General features: G+C 36.6%; 1 protein-coding gene across 1 annotated transcript in view; it reads right to left on the bottom strand.

The window, feature by feature from the left end:
• Positions 1–19642, bottom strand: part of CBLB (Cbl proto-oncogene B) — a 214431-nt gene that overhangs the window by 111471 nt on the left and 83318 nt on the right. The window contains exon 4 of the mRNA XM_060010593.1: positions 9543–9689. Coding sequence (XP_059866576.1) covers positions 9543–9689 — 147 coding nt within the window. The remainder of the gene's footprint in view (positions 1–9542; positions 9690–19642) is intronic.

The following is a 19642-nucleotide window of genomic DNA, read 5'->3' on the forward strand; positions in this document are numbered from 1 at the left end:
ATAGAGTATTTGTGGGTCAGGGCATCAAAGCCAAAGGACTTCGTTACTCACAGGAAGCAGTGGTCAGAGTATCACCATTTTCTTGGAACTTGTTCCCTGAGCTCTAATTCCCACAGGATGATGCAAAGAGAGTCAGGTGACACCTACACACACAGTGACTTTTGTAACTGGAGAGGAATGTAGGGCTTAGGGAACCCAAATATTTTATAATGGTTAGTAAGTATGCTTGTCCTTGGATATGCAGAGAAATACTATCTTTACATTACAGGGTTGTAAACAAGCATAGTCTTTGCTTCAGAAGGAGGAAGTGCCTCTCTTCACCTACCAAGGTAGAAACATCCCACAGAGAAAGGAACAAACGTGCTTTGATTCCAGGGGCACATTATTAAATACTTAATAAGAAAATAATTATTTCTCTGAATACAATATAAGAACTTCTGAGAATGGGAATATAAGTGGCTTAAAAACTGTTTTAATTAATTAAATCAAACTGATCAGCTGACTAGAACTAAGAGATGGAGAAATGTGAAGTCTGCTTTTTAAAAAAAACAGGGCTCTGCACAGGAGAACTTTTTAAATGGTATTTTAGAAACACAATTTCTGGAAGTTTTAGTGATTGGCTTAACATTCCAAATTATTTAAAAAACATTAATGGTCTCAAGAAGTAGCATGAAAGTATTTTCCTCATTTGGTAGAGCAGCTAAAATAAAACAAAACAAAAACCAATTACTTCTCAAGATGGGGAAGTAAAATAAGTAGCCAAAATCTGGATACAAACAGGTTAAACTTTAGAGGACAAGGTCAGAATTTTATCTTATCATTAGGGAGCTTAGAAACTTCAAAACAAGAAAAGATATTCTCAGACTACCACCTAGATGGCTGGTTATAATGCACCACAAGTCTTGGTGGAAGGCCAGACACCTTAATGTACCTACTCAGTGTACAGCAAAATCCAACGCACCTATGCAGGGTACACCAAAAACTCAACACATCTATTCAGTGCAACGTGTGGAGCCTATTAAGACTGGTTATAAAGGAGACTTTCAGAATGTTAAAGAGAAAATAAACTAAGTTATGAAAGCCTGTTGTACCACATCTGATGAAATCTTTTAAGTCTTTATCTAATTGATCTTTCAATACTATATTCTGATTCATCTCCCTCTTTCTTTAAATCCTATCTTCCTTTAGCAACTATAATACCACACTCGCCAGGTTTTATGCCTACTTCCCTGGTGATGCCTCCATTCCTTAAATTTCCTCTGTGCATACATCATTCATCAGAATTCTTTAAGGATCTGTCCCCTTTGTTCTCCCTGCACATTCTCCATGGTCTACATCAATCAGTCCAATGGCTTCACACAGCTTTTAGAGATTACAAACTCAGATATCTGGAGACCAGGCAGATAATGTATATGAGTAAAGAGGTCCAGGTAAGGACTGCAATCAATTGGAGGGGACACATCTAAACTGGGCAGCTGGCACCCAGGTCTAGCCAACTGTCGCCATGTCAGAGTTCATATCTAGTGTTGCCATCACTTCCAATTTCTCAATGAAATTCAATACAATATTTTTGTGTAAAAATCAATAATTTTAAAAGTTACCAACTAATTTTTTAACGTAAATACTGTCTGAGGCCAAGGAAAACATTCTACAGGCTGTCAATCTGCAAACTCATAAATGTACTGTCAATCTCTGTCTTTAATTCTATATTCTTTTCCTCAAGGTTGTATATCTAATCTACTAATAAATATCACCACATGGATTTGTCTGGACCCACCAAACTGAACATATGCCAAACTGAATTCATCTGACTGCCAAATCTCTTCTTCCTACTTTTCCTGTCTCAGTAAATGGTACCCAGTTGTTCAAATCCCAGATTGAGGCATCACATTTGGCTCACTTTTTGTACCTCATATACCTTAATAATCAAGTACAGTTAATTTTATCTTCATATAATTCTCAAATTCACGTACTTCTATTTATTTATTTATTTAATTTATTATTATCTTCACCTAGTTTTCTATAACAGCCTCCTATCTCTCTCCTATTTCTCTCCTAATTTATCAGTTTCTAAAGTGGGAAGTGGAATGGGGGGGGTGGGGGGCAGGGCAGTCATAGACCCCGGGGGTATACAAGATGACCCTATTTAGGATGAGAAGAAAGCACTGAAATTCTACTTGCATTTTTAATTCAATTTTAAAAATTTGTATTATAATGTGTCCTTTATATTATATATGAGAATACACATTATTTGTATAGTAATATGTATTTTATACATGAGTATGTAGATGATATACATAGATGATGTATGCTCAAAAAGTAGTTAGTAATAAGGTAGTAATAAGGAATATGATTGAATGGGTTTAGAAACCACTGCTCAAGTTCATTATCCATACTTCAGCAAGAGTAGCCCACCTATGATCCAAGTGTGACCACTTCCCTACTTAAAACCCATCATGGGCTCCCATTGTTCTCAGGGCTCCAAAGAACAGAGTTTTAAAAGTACAACTTTGCATATGGAAAAAGAAAGTCCAAATGGCCAAAAATGGACAGAGCTTTCAAAGCATAGTCCAAGAGAGAGAATAACAATTGTAAGTACTTTGGTCCTTGAGGCAGGGGAATTCCTATAGTGGGTCATAAACCACCACCCCATATTTAGATTCCATGTTCACTAAGGAATGTTCTGGATATGGTATAGCTCCACATATAATTTACCTAACAGTGACGAGAGCATTCCCATCTGCTTGACAGTAGCATTAATCATTGTGAATTAATAAAACCACTATTCTGGATTATAGATCAGTTTGTGAGCTCAGTAAAGTACGCTCAGTCTCTAAACATATGGCTCTAATGAAATCAGGTTTCAAGGCTGAGAACCAGGACCTAATTCACGGTGATTTCACTGAAGTAAATGTCACTTACTGAGGAGTTCAACGTGAAGAAAAGAAGGAAAAAGAGAACAAGAACAAAAAAAAAAAATGCCATTTATGGAACCTTGAAGTTACTCTGCATCTTTCTTTGGAAAGACAGCAGACGCCATGAGAATTCCATCCCTCTCACAGTATTCTCCCCTGTGTACTCCTTATTAACACATGTGCAACCCATACAAAATACCAATTCCTCCATGCAGCCTGAGTGTTCCTCTGATGGCCCTAGTAAATAATTCACTTACTATTTGTGACATTCCTTAAGCGCTTCTGTAATGGGACAGAACTGATTTTAAATATTTATCATCTTTGTATATACTGCCCTCCCCAAATTGAATACATACTGCTTAGAGGTAGAAAATTATAATTTCACATCTTATTTGCTTTTTCTGTCTTGGATCTTGTTGCAGTGAGTTGAACAAAATAGCCCTGTCATTTTATTTTCCTTATGAAATAAAGATACTTTGCTTTTTCGAAACAGGCAGTAATAAGAGTTGACTAAATAACAGAAATATTAAATGGTAATTTTTTTAGTTCTATTTCAGTTCTTTTTTTTCTTTCTCTCTAGATCTCCTGCTGCACATTTTTCTTATAAATGTTCTTCATTTCTATTGTGCATCCTTTAATTAAATATGACTAAGTTGCCTTTTCTTTGATTAGAGGGAAAACTGATCTAGCTAATATGCTAAAAAAAAATGTATGTTACTCACTGCAAAGGTAAAGAAACCATTGGCCTTTGTTTCTTATTAAAAGTGAAAACACAGGAAACCTAAAAAGGTCCCTACCACTTCCCCAGGAAATCAAAGGTAGATGTAATGAACTGAATTTTAAACAGATCATTTTTTTCCCCCCATGGTCAGCAGGACAGTTTCTTATATTCCACCTCACTTTTACATAGGGATATACACAATTTTAGAAAACTTTTATTAACTTTTTCTGGATTTTGCTTTTAGATTTCTAGGGACCGTGGAACCTCTATCATGCAAAGTTGAATATTAATGATATTATTTGTAGAATTAATAATAAATATATTCATGGGGCTTTGAGCAAGATTAAAGGTTTAAACTGGTTAATTATTCCACAACACAGAGTGCATACAAAGTGCCAGACACTGTCTTACCTGCCTGAAATGTAGATTTTAGCTCTTTTAACCTTTGCAACAACCCTACACAGTAGGTATTCTTGTTATTACCATCCACATTTTACAGATGAAGAAACTGATGCATGAAGAAAGCACGGAGCTTGCCCAAAGTCACAGAGCTAGTAAATGTTGCAGTCAGAACCTGAACACAGATGACCCGCCTGCGAAACTGCACTAAGCATGCTGCCCCCAGAACAAGCAAGCAAGCAAACGCTGTACACGTCCCACGTGCGCACACTCACACACATGCCTCTGCTGCTCAACTCATTTGAATTAAATGAGCAACAGTTCCTGAAAGTCTCCAAATGAGACACTGTGCTGATCCACCTTGGGAAACACAAAGATTGATTAAATAAGCCTGATTTCATGGGGCTTATAGTCTAATGGAAAGATAGCTAGACAAATAACTTTAAAAATCAATGAAAACTAATAAATATGGAGGATGAGCAAGAGCTTATGGGAGTTTAAGAACTAAAAGATTCAGTATAATAATAAGGGCCAGAATCAAGAGCAAGATGAACTTTGAGGGATTAGTGAGAATTTTTTTTTTTTTTTTGCGCTACGCAGGCCTCTCACTGCTGTGGCCTCTCCCGTTGCGGAGCACAGGCTCCGGACGCACAGGCTCAGCGGCCATGGCTCACGGGCCCAGCCGCTCCGCGGCATGTGGGATCTTCCCGGACTAGGGCACGAACCCGTGTCCCCTGCATCGGCAGGCGGACTCTCAACCACTGCGCCACCAGGGAAGCCCTAGTGAGAACTTTTATACCAGAGATAAAAATCTTCAAGTGGAAGGAACAATGTGGGCAAAGACATAGAAACCTGTAGCTGCTAAGGTGTCAGGAAAGAGCCAAATAATCCCACTTGCCTGAAGAACAGGACATAAGTGAAAGAAAAGAGGACTAAAATGGTAGAAAAATACATCATGAACTCAACCAATAATTACTGAGTGTCTGTTATGTATACAGTACCCAAAGGACTCATCTGATAGCCATTTAAAGAATAATGTTCAAACTTCGTACTGAAAATGGAGCTAATCTATGTGAAAGCATTTGACATATAATAACTCTAATAAATGTACCTGTTTTTACTAATTTTTGGATAAAAAGTCAACAGGAGCTTTATTTTTGAGCAGGAAAGACCCACGTAATAAATACATTTGATAATATAAATATATTTAAAATACAACATAAACACAAAACATGAGGTAAAGTTGAACATGTGGGAGGGTATATATTAGAACCCAGAAAAGAAGACTTCTGAACTAGACTTAAAGGAAGGGTGCCAAGATTCTGGGACTGTAGAAAAGAAAGAGGAGGGAAGAGGGGCATGCCAGGGAGAACTGTAGGAACTGATGACAAAAAAAAAATCAATTTGTAGATAATAAGTTATTGAAAATTTTGAGCAGACAATAGACATCATCCATCCACTCACCCATCCATCCAATTATTCATCCAGTCTGTTAACACTTGTTAGAGCTCACATATTCCAAGAAACACACCAGGCTCTGAGAAATAAAAATCAAGGAAGCTTTCTAGTCTACTGGGAAATGCAAGCATGTCAGCAGTTCACTGCAGTCTAGTGTGCGAGATGTGAGCTCAGGTACTTGGAAGAATAGAGCAGGCATGCCCACCTTAGGTTAGGGTTACTGAGGAACGCCTCCAAAGTGGCAACACTGGGTAGGGTGTGACACTGGGTAGGGTGTGGGTAACTGGTTTCCCAAGAGGAGGGTGCAGTTTAGGGAAACAAAGACAATGAGGTGTGGAAATAAAAAGCATACTAGGAAAGAAGTACAGACTATGAGGAGGTTGTTTCTTTGAGGATGAGTTGAATAGAGAGATGAAGCTAGAAAAAAAGTTCCTGAAGCTTGTCATATTAATGGGGTTATAGACTTTAACCCAGATTCGGTAATGATGCATAGAATGCACAGCGTCTCAGGCAGAAAAAATAAATAGAGTAAAGAGTTCTGCTTTTTGGAGCTCACTGGCCTCCTCAAGAAAATCGATGGGATAGGCTGTTATTGAAGGTAGGGAGACCAGACAGAAAGCTGTTGCAGTAGTCCAGGGAAGAATCTGAACTCGAACATGAACTGATGAATAGAACTGGAAGTAAAGTAAGGATGGGGAGAAGGGACATACAAAGATTCAGGAGTTAGAATGGTTCTTGTTGAATTATAATTTGGTTGGAAACACATGTCTAAATCTCCTCAACATCAAGAAATGCTTAGTACAAGGAGCCTAGAAACTGCTACCTGACTTGCTGATTAGAAAAATGACTGTCACCGAGTCTAATCACATGAATGGGTCTTTTTTGAACAGTTAATAATACATTCTTTGAGCCTCATGCTTGAAGTTTCTGGATTATAAACTTCACCCTCTAACCCAGAGTTTGGTATTGGTCTCATTCGGCAGAATTTACGTAGACACATTCACTCAAAAATGCCACTCCTCTTTTCCACATATTTCTACCATCTCCTGGTCAACAGACTAAGAAAGCAAAAGCAGAACTCAACTATTAAAACATTCAATAACGTCTCATAAAAATCTACCAACTACAGGACTTCCCCAAATCTAACAACTACAGAACTTCCCAACCAGTTTACCCTGGCACATGATATGTTATTGATCCCCTAAGGCTCCAGACAGGCAGAACCTCCTTCGCAACTGGGCTTGGGCCTTGAGCAGAGGCTGGCCCTGCCATGACTTCAAAAAGGTTGAGAAGCACAGAAAGGAAGCATTAGTCACATGACACCTAAAGATTTTTGTCTGCTGCCTGTTCTTTAGGTCTGAATCCTAAGATTGCCTTTAGGAGTTTTATAAAGTCCTTTGAACGATAACTATTTCCCAATTTTAACTCAATACTAATATTTTTTTCTTACTGACAGTTCTTTTTGGGAAAAATATCACAATACTACTCCTTATGTTAAAACCTGCTTTATAAAAATCATAATCTGTTTGGCTGTTTTTAGAACTAACCGCTCAATGGTTCTGTTTTTGGAAACAATAATGCATTCAAGTTTAAAGTCACCGGTTAGGTCACATGAAAGCATTCTCATATGCCCTCAATATGTAGATAAATAACAGGAATACTTCTGTATGAGAACTCAGTTATGCAAAAATGCAAACTAGTATGAGTATAAGGAAGAGAAAAAAATTCAACCTTTTAAAAGGCTACATCATTCGTCCATTCATTCAATAAAATACTATGGAACTATAAGGTGAAAACCCACAGAGAATATAAAGATGGTTTCTCCAGTGATCTAATAAAAGAAGCATTACTTTTGATGACTACAGAAATATGTCTGAGTTCCAGAGGGAGCTTTACCTTTGGCTCTCATCCCCAAAATAAAAATCTGAAAGACCAATTAAGAAGCCTTCTCAAGTAAGCAAAGACAGCAGACAAGGGTACAAGGGTTTAGGAGGTAGGGAGAGCGTTTAATCAGAATTTCAAGAATCCCCCATTTGATTTAGTAGTGGTTTCACTCACGTAGCAGTTGGACAGAAATTTCAGCCCCTTAATGTCTATGGTTATAAATAAAGGGAAGTAACGATGTCTCAAATGCATAATTCTCTGTGGTTTGAGGTGCCGGCAAAACAAACTCCTCTCTTGAAAAACATGTGAGCAATCTTTTGTCAAAAGGTCCATTTTTTACTGACCTTTTGACAAGCAAGCAATTTTTAACTCACCAGAATTTTCAGTTTTCAAAAAGAAATACTGCAAGCAACTTCTCTGATAGATTTTCTTAAACTTTTAAGATAGTTTATTTTGAAGGTTACCAACTCTTTGCATTAGGCTCAGAGTGTTAATATATGAGCTGTAGCTTCAAGACATCCTCAGCTGTTACTCCCGGAACTCTGCGGTCCCTTTCTGCTTTCTACTATTCACAAATATTTAATCCGTACACTCCTGGCTGTTAGTCTAATTCAGATGAGGATGAACCTTTTCTTTTTTTAAGTCCTCATTTGTGAATAGATATAGGAGCATTACAAAGAGCTAGATTTCTGGAACACAGAATGTCTTGTGTTAAAAGCAATAACAGTATTTCCTCCTGTAGTGCCTAAAAATAATTAAGAATACATTTTATTTAAGAAGTGGGAAAAAGGCTTTAACATTTTTGAAGTAAAATAATTATGCATCTGGGCTTCCCTGGTGGCGCAGTGGTTGAGAGTCCACCTGCCGATGCAGGGGACATGGGTTCGTGCCCCAGTCCAGGAAGATCCCACATGCCACGTAGCGGTTGGGTCCGTGAGCCATGGCTGCTGAGCCTGCGCGTCCGGAGTCTGTGCTCCGCAACGGGAGAGGCCACAACAGTCAGAGGCCGCGTACCGCAAAATATATATATATATATATGCATCTAATCAAATGTGCATTGCTCTGTGTATGTCCTAGTCATGTGGTAGCTATAGATAAACACAGCACGTCATAGAGAAAAAAAAAAAAAAACGGGAAACCCAACATTACAGTTAATTCACCAGTGTCAAAGGACTCCAGATCACTGAAAGTGTGTGCCAACATTTTACATCGTATTTCATCAGCTAATGTATAAATATAGAATTTAACTACAGGATGAAAACAATAATCTGTGTGTAAGCAATCACTCCTCCTTAATTCTTAGCTACAGTTCTGCCTACATTCAAGGACATTCTGAGGGTGCTCTCTCATCAAAGGGGACCCTTAAAAGGAACTGAAGAAACCATCTGCCGCCTGATGCTCAGTTCTTAAGCATCTTACTAAGAGATTCCTGATAAAAGTTTTGCACGTTTTATTTAAGTTATGCAGACTTCAGATATTTAGTTCCTATTATTTGCCAAGCTCACCTGGGTTTGTGTCTGGATAGGAAATACCTAAGGAAAACATCTTTAGCTATTTTTGTGAGATAATGCAACTCTGTGATAACATTACCCTCCTTTCTGTATCTTGTTTACACGTGCATACTTTCTGTGCAATGACACAGAGAAAACCTGAATGCCAGTACTGAGGCTTTTTCCCACTTCAATTTCAGATCTTCGTCAAGCTTATACTCTACCTCCTAGTATAGAAAGCAGTCTCCGATGCCTGCAGTCCTCAAGTAAGTGTCCCCGCTCTGGACTGTCAGAACAATTTATTTAGGCCAATTTTTAAAGTGTCTTTCCCTTTCTGCCTTTTATTTTCTATATGTGTTTTATGTGTACACTAAGTTATAAAAAGTTATGGGCTTCTCATGTATACTCTTACATACATCTGCTTCTTAGAGCTAACTATTTAACTCAATGAATGCTCACCAAATAAATAAATGTCATATAATATTTACTTGGTAACAACAAAATTATTCAGTTACTGAGATATACTTCTGGTGGCTAAATAGAAAAAATAGCAATCAAAACACTTATCAAAAACACTGCAGTATATTCTCAAAATACTCAGGTAAAATCTACACCATATGGAACTGGAGGCAGGTCTAAGCCATTCTTCAAACATGGATCCAAATTTGTACTTACTTGTCTCCAAAAAACTTTCTCCAGAATTCAGCAGCATCTGCTTTCGTGATACGAAAGTTATCTCCCTGGAATTGCCCATTGGGAAAGATAGCTTTGATTTCTGCCAACATGTGACTGAAGATAAGGGAGAGTTTTGTAAGATTTCGTCTGTAGATACAAACAGGGAAAAATGAAGGAAAAAGTAAATATAAGGCATGTAAGATTTAATGGGAATATACTATGAAAAATGAAATTATCAACCTAGGTCAACTCAATAAAGCCCTTAAAAACAATGTTCATAAAAACTGTACATTTAAATTCCTAACAGGGATTCTATTAGTCGTCCATGTACTCATTTAATATAAACGTGAACAAGATGAATTACATGAGGTTTAATGGGGGAGACGGACACCTAAAAAACTCATAATCAAATATAAATGTTAAACAAAAAAAACAGAGTGCTTATTTCTACACGGGGAATAAGGAAAGATGTGTCATTTAAGGCGAATCTAGCAAGATAAGCAGTTGTTCAACAGATGAAAGACTTAGAGTGGAGAGGAGGGGAAGGAGGAGAGGTTAGGAATAGAACTATTTGGATAATATCTAGATTTAGCATGGCTAGAGAAGAGCAGAAAGAGAGTGGAGGAAACGGCTTGAGACAAGATGAGAAAGTTTGGTTGGGACATGACAAAAAGAGGCATCTGAACCAATGAACAAAGTTTTTGTCAAATACACTTGTCACTTCTATCTAAAAATCAGAGTTTCTGATAAGTCTCAGATATGTCCATATTCTAGAAGCTCCCTGGGTAATTCTAATGTAGTACATAAAAAGCCACTGCAATAAGGAATGAGAAGCCAAAATGGACTAAAAAGATTAAGGAAATGATCAAATCTCGGTTTTAGAAAGAAAAAGTTATGGCAGTATGAAAACAATGGTTTGGAAGGGAAGGAAATGTAGGTGTTGTCTCTATTCTAATTTCCATGTTAAGTTCTGGGAATTCTGACATGATTTAGAACAGGCTTCAAACCATGACTAATACTTTAACAGTATCATCTACATTCCTTCTTAGCTTTTCATAAGTTTACAACATTAATTATGTTAATCAGCCCAAAACTCTTAGTGCTAGATAGTAAGGAAGCAACTGGAAGATAAAATACTACAGAACTTTTCAGTTTTGAGGTGACCTTGTCTCTTTATATTCCTGCTTATTCAGAATCACCAGAACACAGCAGGCACATACCTACTATGGTTCCATTTTGAAGTCTTAACTGCTTTGTGTGTGTGTTGAGGGGTCAGGGCTGGGGCTGGGGAGGAGGCACTTGAATTAGCACTCAAAGTAAATACAGAGGAAAACTAAAGAAAGCCATCAAATCTGCAATGCATATAACACCATACAATGTTTCAGCAGGACTTTGACACTGAAAGTTGTGTTCATTTGCCTTTTTTTTTTTACTCATGTATCTGGGTTTAATGACTCTCAAATAACAAGCAAAAAAACATGTTAGGTACCAAAAAGATCATAAAACATGCACCTCTCCGTAAAGTCACTGAAAGGAAACATGTAACTTCCTATATTATATGAATACGTAATAAATAAGGTACTTGTGATAAAAAGTGGGAAAAACAGGAATGAACAGAAAGCAATAAAGTATAAAGTAACTGACATCTCAAAAAATTCATCTCTACTGGAAAACCAAAAAGTCCCAATTTCCATAACCTTTATTATCCATGAGAAGATTTATGGGAAAGAAGGGTCAGAACTTAGGCCTTATTTTAGTGCTTGACTGGCAACAACAAACAATCTCATTATGGTTAGGTTATGCAAAATGTTTCATCATCTTCTTAGATTCAGCCACACTTCTGCACAACTCAGCGTAATTCCAAGGTAAAACTTCTTTAATTAGCTGAATCTTTGATCTTCTCATTTATGTCAACACATCCTCATTTAGGTGATGGTAGATTTAAGAAATCCAGTCTTAGGAAATGAAAAGTAAACTGATGAACTATATCCAAGGAAAGAATTGCAGCCAATACAAACTGCAACTGACTTTTGAAATCTGAGTTTAAGGAAAAACATAAAGTCACTTTTGAAAATCTGCAACGAATTTATTTCTATAATTAGGCAAACAAGTTAATTTTCTACCAAACTTCCAATTGATACATACAGAAGAAAAAAGAAAACAAGATGGCTGTAATTAGGGAAAACCAACTGTTCCTTATTTTCTGAATTGGTTGCTCTCCATCCCCTTGTTTCTCTGTTCTTTAATCATATCCAAATGTTTTTCATTTTTATTTGTTAGATCTAAAGCCTGAAGCACAATACCAGTGATTACCCATCTTGGATTTTTGATCCATTGGCTATGTAGGCACTAAACTTTAAAACAGAAATAGTAACATTTTATCTTTATAATTTACAGTCTAGAAGCTCTAATAATCACTATATAACTAATCACTGTTAAATTATAAACTGTGTGTATAGTCCAATTTTCTTGTTCCTACAAACAGATCACCATATTTTTATTCAACTTTTTGCATAAACTAAGGCAATGAAAAGATTTATTTTGCCTTTAGTCTTTAAAGAAACACAAATTCAAGTTGTTAAAAACATGTGAATGCAACAGTTTTGTGTTACTTTATTTTTCACATATACCAGACGCATATTTATATTTATTTTATATCTAATTTTTAAAAACACACACCATACATATGTAAATGATTATTTTGGAAACACTTTACCTGAAATATCGATTTACAGAGGTTGCAATCCACAACAAGAAATGAAAAGAACTTATAGCTAATTCTATTTCTCTGATGTCATTTAAATTTACTGTCATAGCAAATAGGTTTGTTTTTTATATGACTGTGTGGGAGTTTTTTGTTTACTATATTTTGCTTTACATCAAGCTTTAGTTCCCCACCCCACTCTGCACTCTTAGATACCCATTTTAAAAATAAATAACCTCCAATTTTGAAAATAAAATCCAAGGATACAGTCATCTCTAATCATCTAGACATAGAGGGAAGAAAGGCAACAACTCCACATCTTCTTTGTAGATGAATTTTTTTTTCCTATCTTGATATTTTTCCATACTTTGCCAATTTTCCCTAAGCCCACCTGATTGCCGCTCATCATAAGACCAAAAATGATGACTGGACTGCTTAATAAAGGATTTGAAGCATCCTATATTAAGATATGTATCTATTACTAAATGCCCTACCCCAGAACTAAGGAAATAAAATTTATCTACAAAGACTCAATAACCTTAAACATAACTTAAATTTACAAGAAATTTTCCAATACTTTCAATAAAGGTATACTTTATTTTGACTAATTACTATCACATTATCTCCCATTAACCATCAAAAGCTAAGCCATTTTAAAAATTTGTTTTGTGTGAGATTTTGTTTATAAGAAATAATTTTGGAGTAAAAGTATTCTGATACACCAGGTAAGCAAAAAGTAACTTATAGATGTCAATACTGGGTAAACCAGTAAAGATGTTAATATATAGAGGAGCCTTGAGAAGGGGGAGGCAGAGAGGAGCAAAGACAAAGGAGAGGGAGAAGATGAGAAGGAAAACTATCTGCATTTAAAAAAAAAAAAGTGTAATGAATGCATCAGCAATGTCAAGAATATCACCTAAGAAGCAAGGTGCCTCTTTTATCCTGAATTTGATCACCTAAAACTGTCCTTCTTTAAAACGGTATGAATCAATTTCTCCAAAATTCAAGTTACATTACTGCACAGAATGTGAGGTCAGAATGATGGAGCATCACTCTTTACGAATAAGTCTTAGTAGCTTAAGTGGCTATAGCCAGCATCATCAGGAGGCTGAAGGTACACAAGATTTGACGTAGGATGACACAATCCTACCCTTAATAAATTTATCACATAGTAGGGGAGAAAAAGACATGACTACATTATTATCATACAATATAGTGGGGGCAATGCACCAACGATAGCCATCTTGAGATGAGGAATTTGAAAAATGAATAAAAAATACATCAAGACTTGATTAGTAGCCTTCATTAAATGTAGGAGACACACAAAGAGAATAATCTAATTAGATCGTATGGAGTCCTCGACTTTTCTCACTTCAAGAAACAGCTGTGTCATATATCAAGGAGGAAATAAAAAGCTTTAAGTGCTGAATTAGTGAAAAACTTTAAATGACACTTCATATCAGTAAGTTCCAAAGTTTCTGAGAATGTACTGCTTCTGGTAGAAGCAACGGGAGCCCATTTTTTATCCAAAAACTATTAATAATTCAATTTTTACATTTAAAAGCTAGAACATGTGCTTCTTAATCTTTACAAGGTGGAACAAATTCAACATAAAGAGAAAGGCAGGACACGAAGAATATAAACAGTGGCACTGAAAATGAGACTCACGTCCAGTTAAAGAGCAATTACCATTCACTCTATTTCTGATGTAGTGCCTTCCAAGATGGGTTTAGGGCGTTACTTCACACTGTTTTTGACCTTGGGAACATTTTGATTCCTAAGAAAGTGAGGATACTAGGCTGATGCAAGCCTTGCCTTTCATTTCCCCCTCTTGGGAATAGAGACTATTATTAAGATGACTCCTGGGAGTCTCAAATAAAACTGGATCTTCTCCATTCTCTTGTCTAAGTGCTTTAAAGTTTTCCATACATCTAAGGGGAATACGAGGCAGATTTTTTTTTCAACTGAAGTATAGCTGATTTACAATATTGTGTTAGTTTCTGGTGTACAGCAAACTGATTCAGTTATACATATATATACACATCCTTTTTCATACTCTTTTCCATTATGGTTTATGACAGGATATTGAATCTAGTTCCCTGTGCTATATATACAGTAGGACCTTGTTGTTCATCTATTTTATATATAGTAGCTTGTATATGCTAATCCCAAACTCTAGTTTATCCCTCCCCAACCCCCTTTCCCCTTTGGTAACCGTAAGTTTGTTTTCTACGTCTGTCAGTCTGTTTCTGTTTCGTAAATAAGTTCATTTGTGCCATATCTACTTTTTTTTTTTTTTTTTTTTTTGGCAGAACGCGAGCCTCTCACTGCTGTGGCCTCTCCCGTTGCGGAGCACAGGCTCCGGATGCGCAGGCTCAGCGGCATGGCTCACGGGCTCAGCCGCTCCGCGGCATGTGGGATCCTCCCAGACCGGGGCACAAACCCGTGTCCCCTGCATCGGCAGGCGGACTCTCTCAACAACTGCGCCACCAGGGAAGCCCTGTGCCATATTTTAGATTCCACATATACGTGATATCATATGGTATTTGTCTTTCTCTGACTTACTTCACTTAGTATGATAATTTCTACTGCAAATAGCAAATAGCATTGTTTCATTCTTTTCTATGGCTGAGTAATATTCCATTGTGTATATGTACCACATCTTCTTTATCCCTTCATCTGTTGATGGACATTTAGGTTGCTTCCATGTCTTGGCTATTGTCAACAGTGTTGCAATGAACACTGGGGTACATGTATCTTTTCGAATTATGGTTTTCTCCAGATATATGCCCAGGAGTGGGATTGCTGGATCATATGGCAACTCTATTTTTAGTTTTTTAAGGAACCTCCAAACTATTTTCCATAGTGTCTGCACCAATTTACAAGGAATAAGAAGCAGATCTTAAAAGTCCAAATCCCAATGAAGACTCAGAGTCTACCCCAAGTCATAAGAGAAGTAAAGTGTGAACAGAAACATTCTAACCTGAGACACAGGCAGCAGGACAATTTTTTAAGCTGCTCCATGTTACTCCATTGAACTGCTCACTTTAAAAGAATTTAGGAAACTATGTCAGTCCAAAAGCTGCACTAAAATAGGTAACCAAGGAAGGTCTTTTTCCTTTCTTAAAGGACAAATCATCCACCACTAACAAGGCTAGGGAGACCAAGTGCAAAATTGGGTCTGGGAAAGATGAACCCTGGGCATCCTTTGATCTCTGCAGTATACTCTCAAACGTGTTGCCCACAACCGTCTATTAAGAGCAGCAGGCCATCTTACAAAATAAGAACGATGCACTCAGGGTAAATAAATTTGCTTTCTAAAATAAACAGTTTTGAATGGACAATTTACAAATGACTTACCTAAACACAACTAAAACATGAAATATTCCTATCACATTCAAATGTAATATCCTTTGACAAGTTCCCAGAAGATATTCAAAAGATATTCTGCCTAATTCTTCAACTGTTGTGTATTAAAGAGATTGGCCCTGACATTTGATAGTACATATTGGGTTCATATCCTTACTCTGCTGGTAGTCTTGAACAAGTTACTAAACCTCTCTCTCTGAATCAGTTTCCTCATCTCTAAAAGTTTTAAATAGAAATGCCTGTCTCACTAAGTTGATGTGAGGAGTAAATAAGATATGAAGGTAAGAGCCTAACACAACTAATTTTTAAAACTCTCAATAAATAAGAGCTATTATTAACTCTACCTGCCACTTCTGTTTAAAAGTATAAATATCCTAGTAGTCTTTCTTCGTTTCCCCATATAATACTATTGTTACTTAAACTGATGGCCATCTTAAGGCCATCATTCTCACCTTATTATCATCAATTGTCATGGTGCCCTCTTAAAATTCCACAGCAAACAATGGGCGAATATTTGATTAATCCATTCATTTATTCTGCATACCTTGACTGAGTGTCTACTAGACTATGTCTAGGTAGGCACTGATGATACAAAGGTGAAGATGACACAATCCTACTCTTAATGAATTTAAGGGGCTTAGGGATTGCCAAAGGTATAGAACAACATAGTGGGAATAAAACTGAGATAGAAGCAGAACAAAGGTGGTAATCAGTGAGAGAGACAGAGGAGTCTACAATTTTGGGGGTGATGGATGCAGTTCTGACCAGAATATGGCCCTGCAACGGGTAGGAACAGTACAGTGAAGATGAATTAGGTGAGGAATTAAAAAACTCCAAGGGTGAATGGGGTCCTTCAAGTGGATTTTGAAATTTCCTACGATTATGACAGCAGTTTGGATGAAAAAAAGGACTACAATAAGCCTCATCTCAGTACATTCAATAAAACTTCCCAAATAATCTTTTTAAATGTTAGCTATTTAAACTTTGCAGCAATGCAGAGTAGGATTATCCCTTTGATGATTTCAACAATTTTTTTTTACATCTTTATTGGAGTATAATTGCTTTACAATGGTGTGTTAGTTTCTGCTTTATAACAAAGTGAATCAGTTATACATATACATATGTTCCCATATCTCTTCCCTCTTGCGTCTTCCCTCCCTCCCACCCTCCCTACAACAAATAATTTTATATGGAAAATTTATTATGAGAAACTACGACAGTATGATATGATCACTCGTACTTTCATCTGGTTTAAAAGTTTAACAATATCTACTTCAATAAAGAAAACACTTTTGTCTTCAGTGTTGGACTTCTTTTGATTTTTAAACCTAATCTGTAACAAGTATCCTCTTATAAAATAAACCTTAAAAATGTAGACCAGTCTATTACTTGAGAGAGAAAAGAAAAAACTATTCCTGCATTCCTGTTTAAGATAAAATATCAATACAATAAAAATTCTGTGAACCATGTGGAAAGTTGCCATTGCAATGATTCAAATAGAAGCAGCCAGAAGTAATCATAGTAGAACTTGGTTTTCTTTGAGTTTCTTTGATAGGTTCTTTTTCAAAAGAAAAAGAAACACTGGAAGTTTAAACTATACTTTTATGACCCGGGGTACTTTGATAAAAGAAGAGTCTCTTCATCAAATAGACAAACTTGACCCTGAAACAATTTTTTTTAATCTAGATTCATTTTTGTTCTTTGCAATTCCCAGTAGATCGCCATAAGAAAAATTACAGTGAAGTAGCAATCTGAATTATGTCAATTAAGTCAGTACTTATTGCTTCTAATGAAAATTCTTAATTATTTTTACTTGCTACATTCCCTAGTCCACTATTTTTATTTTTTGTCACATTTACACTTCAGAGATAGCTTTTACTTCTACTCATTAGAATATAGTTCAAATTTTTCCTACAGTATTTTCTTCGAGGATTTCTCCTGTCCATGGGACCAAGCTACCTTGCACCATTTCTCACACCACTTCTCTGTTCTCTCCTCGAGCATTTGAATGGCCTCTTCCTGACCTCTCCTGCTCTTAACCTCAGGTTAAGCCACATCTCCCTCCTTACTGATTCAAAGTTCCAATGTCTCAGCCTGTTGAACTTTCACCTGCACCAGTTTTATGTCAAAGCACGGCCATGGTATCTTTTCCATCCCCCTTCCTGGATGTCATCTATCAGGCTATTAAATGCCACCACTTCACATTACCTGCAGTGGCAGGAAGTTTTTTCTGAAGAGTACCACAGCTATTGTATAAACATATCGCACTTCACCTCAATCAGAGCAAAAGTCTTTGTTGGGGAAGAAAAAGTCTTATTATACCTGTAACAGCTTCTTACACATAATAGATACCCAATAAATGTTAATGTCAATGACCATGAAAATATTTAAAGAATAAACACATAAGAATTTCCTGACCCGAACAGTGCTAATAAACAGATCGATAGGAGCAGTACATAAAACCAGTTTACAGAAACACTACATAGTGAGGCATCAACTTTCCAAACTTTGATGAAAAGGAATTTTACCAAAAGCTGCTTTAAGAGAGAAGTAAAAATCTAGTGTTTGACTCTAAATAAGAAAAAGCAAAAATCTTTGCTCTGTGAGTTGTAGTATCTTTTCTCTCCCTATCTATTTTTTCTTTGTTAACTGCAAAATATAACGACAGCAATGAAAGGAAATTAATGCTGTATGCCCCGTGTGAAGTTTCCAGAATCTCAGTAAACTGAACACATTTGTCATACTTTCTGAGGAAGCATAAACATAGTTTCCATCACATTACCTGTTCCCTGACAGTTACTTCCTCCTTTTGACTCTGGAAATTTTCCTCATTGATACCTTTGTCCCACTTCAACCCTGCTCCCCAGGAATGGAACAAGTGAAAAACAAATGAACCACAGAGCAAAGAGATAGCTCAGCTCTCTGGTGCTCATGTTCTGCATTACTGACAAGAAAACTAAAATCATGACATTTATTCCACCTCTTCCCTGGGGTTAAGATTACTTTATTCAAACGGTTGAGGCAAATATAAAAATAAACACAATTTGGCCAAGCAATTCTCATTTATTTTTGGTATAATGGACATGGATGCCACATTATAACATAGAGTGTGTGTGTGTGTGTGCATGCACACACACAAACGTGCTCAATAAAAGTGTGAAGTGAAAAAGGCAAGACAATAAATAGTATGCCCAGTACTGTCTTAGTTCTATTAAAAAGCTAAATATCACACTACAGACAAATAGAAACCAAATACAGGATATACACAAAAAGACATAAACAGTAGTAATCTCTGGATAGTTTATAAATGGTTTTTCTATTTTTTTCTTTAAATATTCCTATTTTCAAAAATAGTATTGACAAGCCATCATACTGACCTTCTCAGGCAAACCTGCAATGTGCCTGAAGGAGAGAGAGTGACTAGATTTCCACACCCACTGCAACAGCCCATCCTCTGACAGGCCCCAGTGGCACCCAGGTTCCCAAGCTTGGCTTTCGAGTCCAGAAGGCATTTCTGGTGCAGTCACCCCAAACCTTTTACTTGACCACTGAGTCCCAATTTTCTACAAAGCAGTAGCCCTTCCACCATAGAACATTCACCGATGGCACAGAGTATAGTTTCACTTTTTTAGGATATAAAGCAGGGAATACAAAGGTCAAAGAGTCCAGTAACTGATAAACTGAATGAGGAACCATCTCATTCTGCTTACACCTCATTATCCTTAAAGCTAGTTGGTGACATTATCTCCTACCGTTACAATAATCTCCTAAAAAAAAAAACACAATTAAATTGAATTATTTTTAGGAACAAGAGAGTCCCTGATAGTTATTATAGATAAATTAGCACATCACATGTATTCTTTGTCATACAACAGCATAAAAGAAATGTATAGTGACACATGACCAGAGTAACCCACATTTTCCCTTCAGCATACCAGATACAGATATGACATATGATAATGGGTTCAAGACAAGTGGGCTAATTTAGATGTCTGCAGCCTCAGAAAGAAATGCTAGGTTTTTTTAA

This window comes from Delphinus delphis, chromosome 4 (assembly GCF_949987515.2).
Source record: "Delphinus delphis chromosome 4, mDelDel1.2, whole genome shotgun sequence".
Lineage (NCBI taxonomy): Eukaryota > Metazoa > Chordata > Mammalia > Artiodactyla > Delphinidae > Delphinus > Delphinus delphis.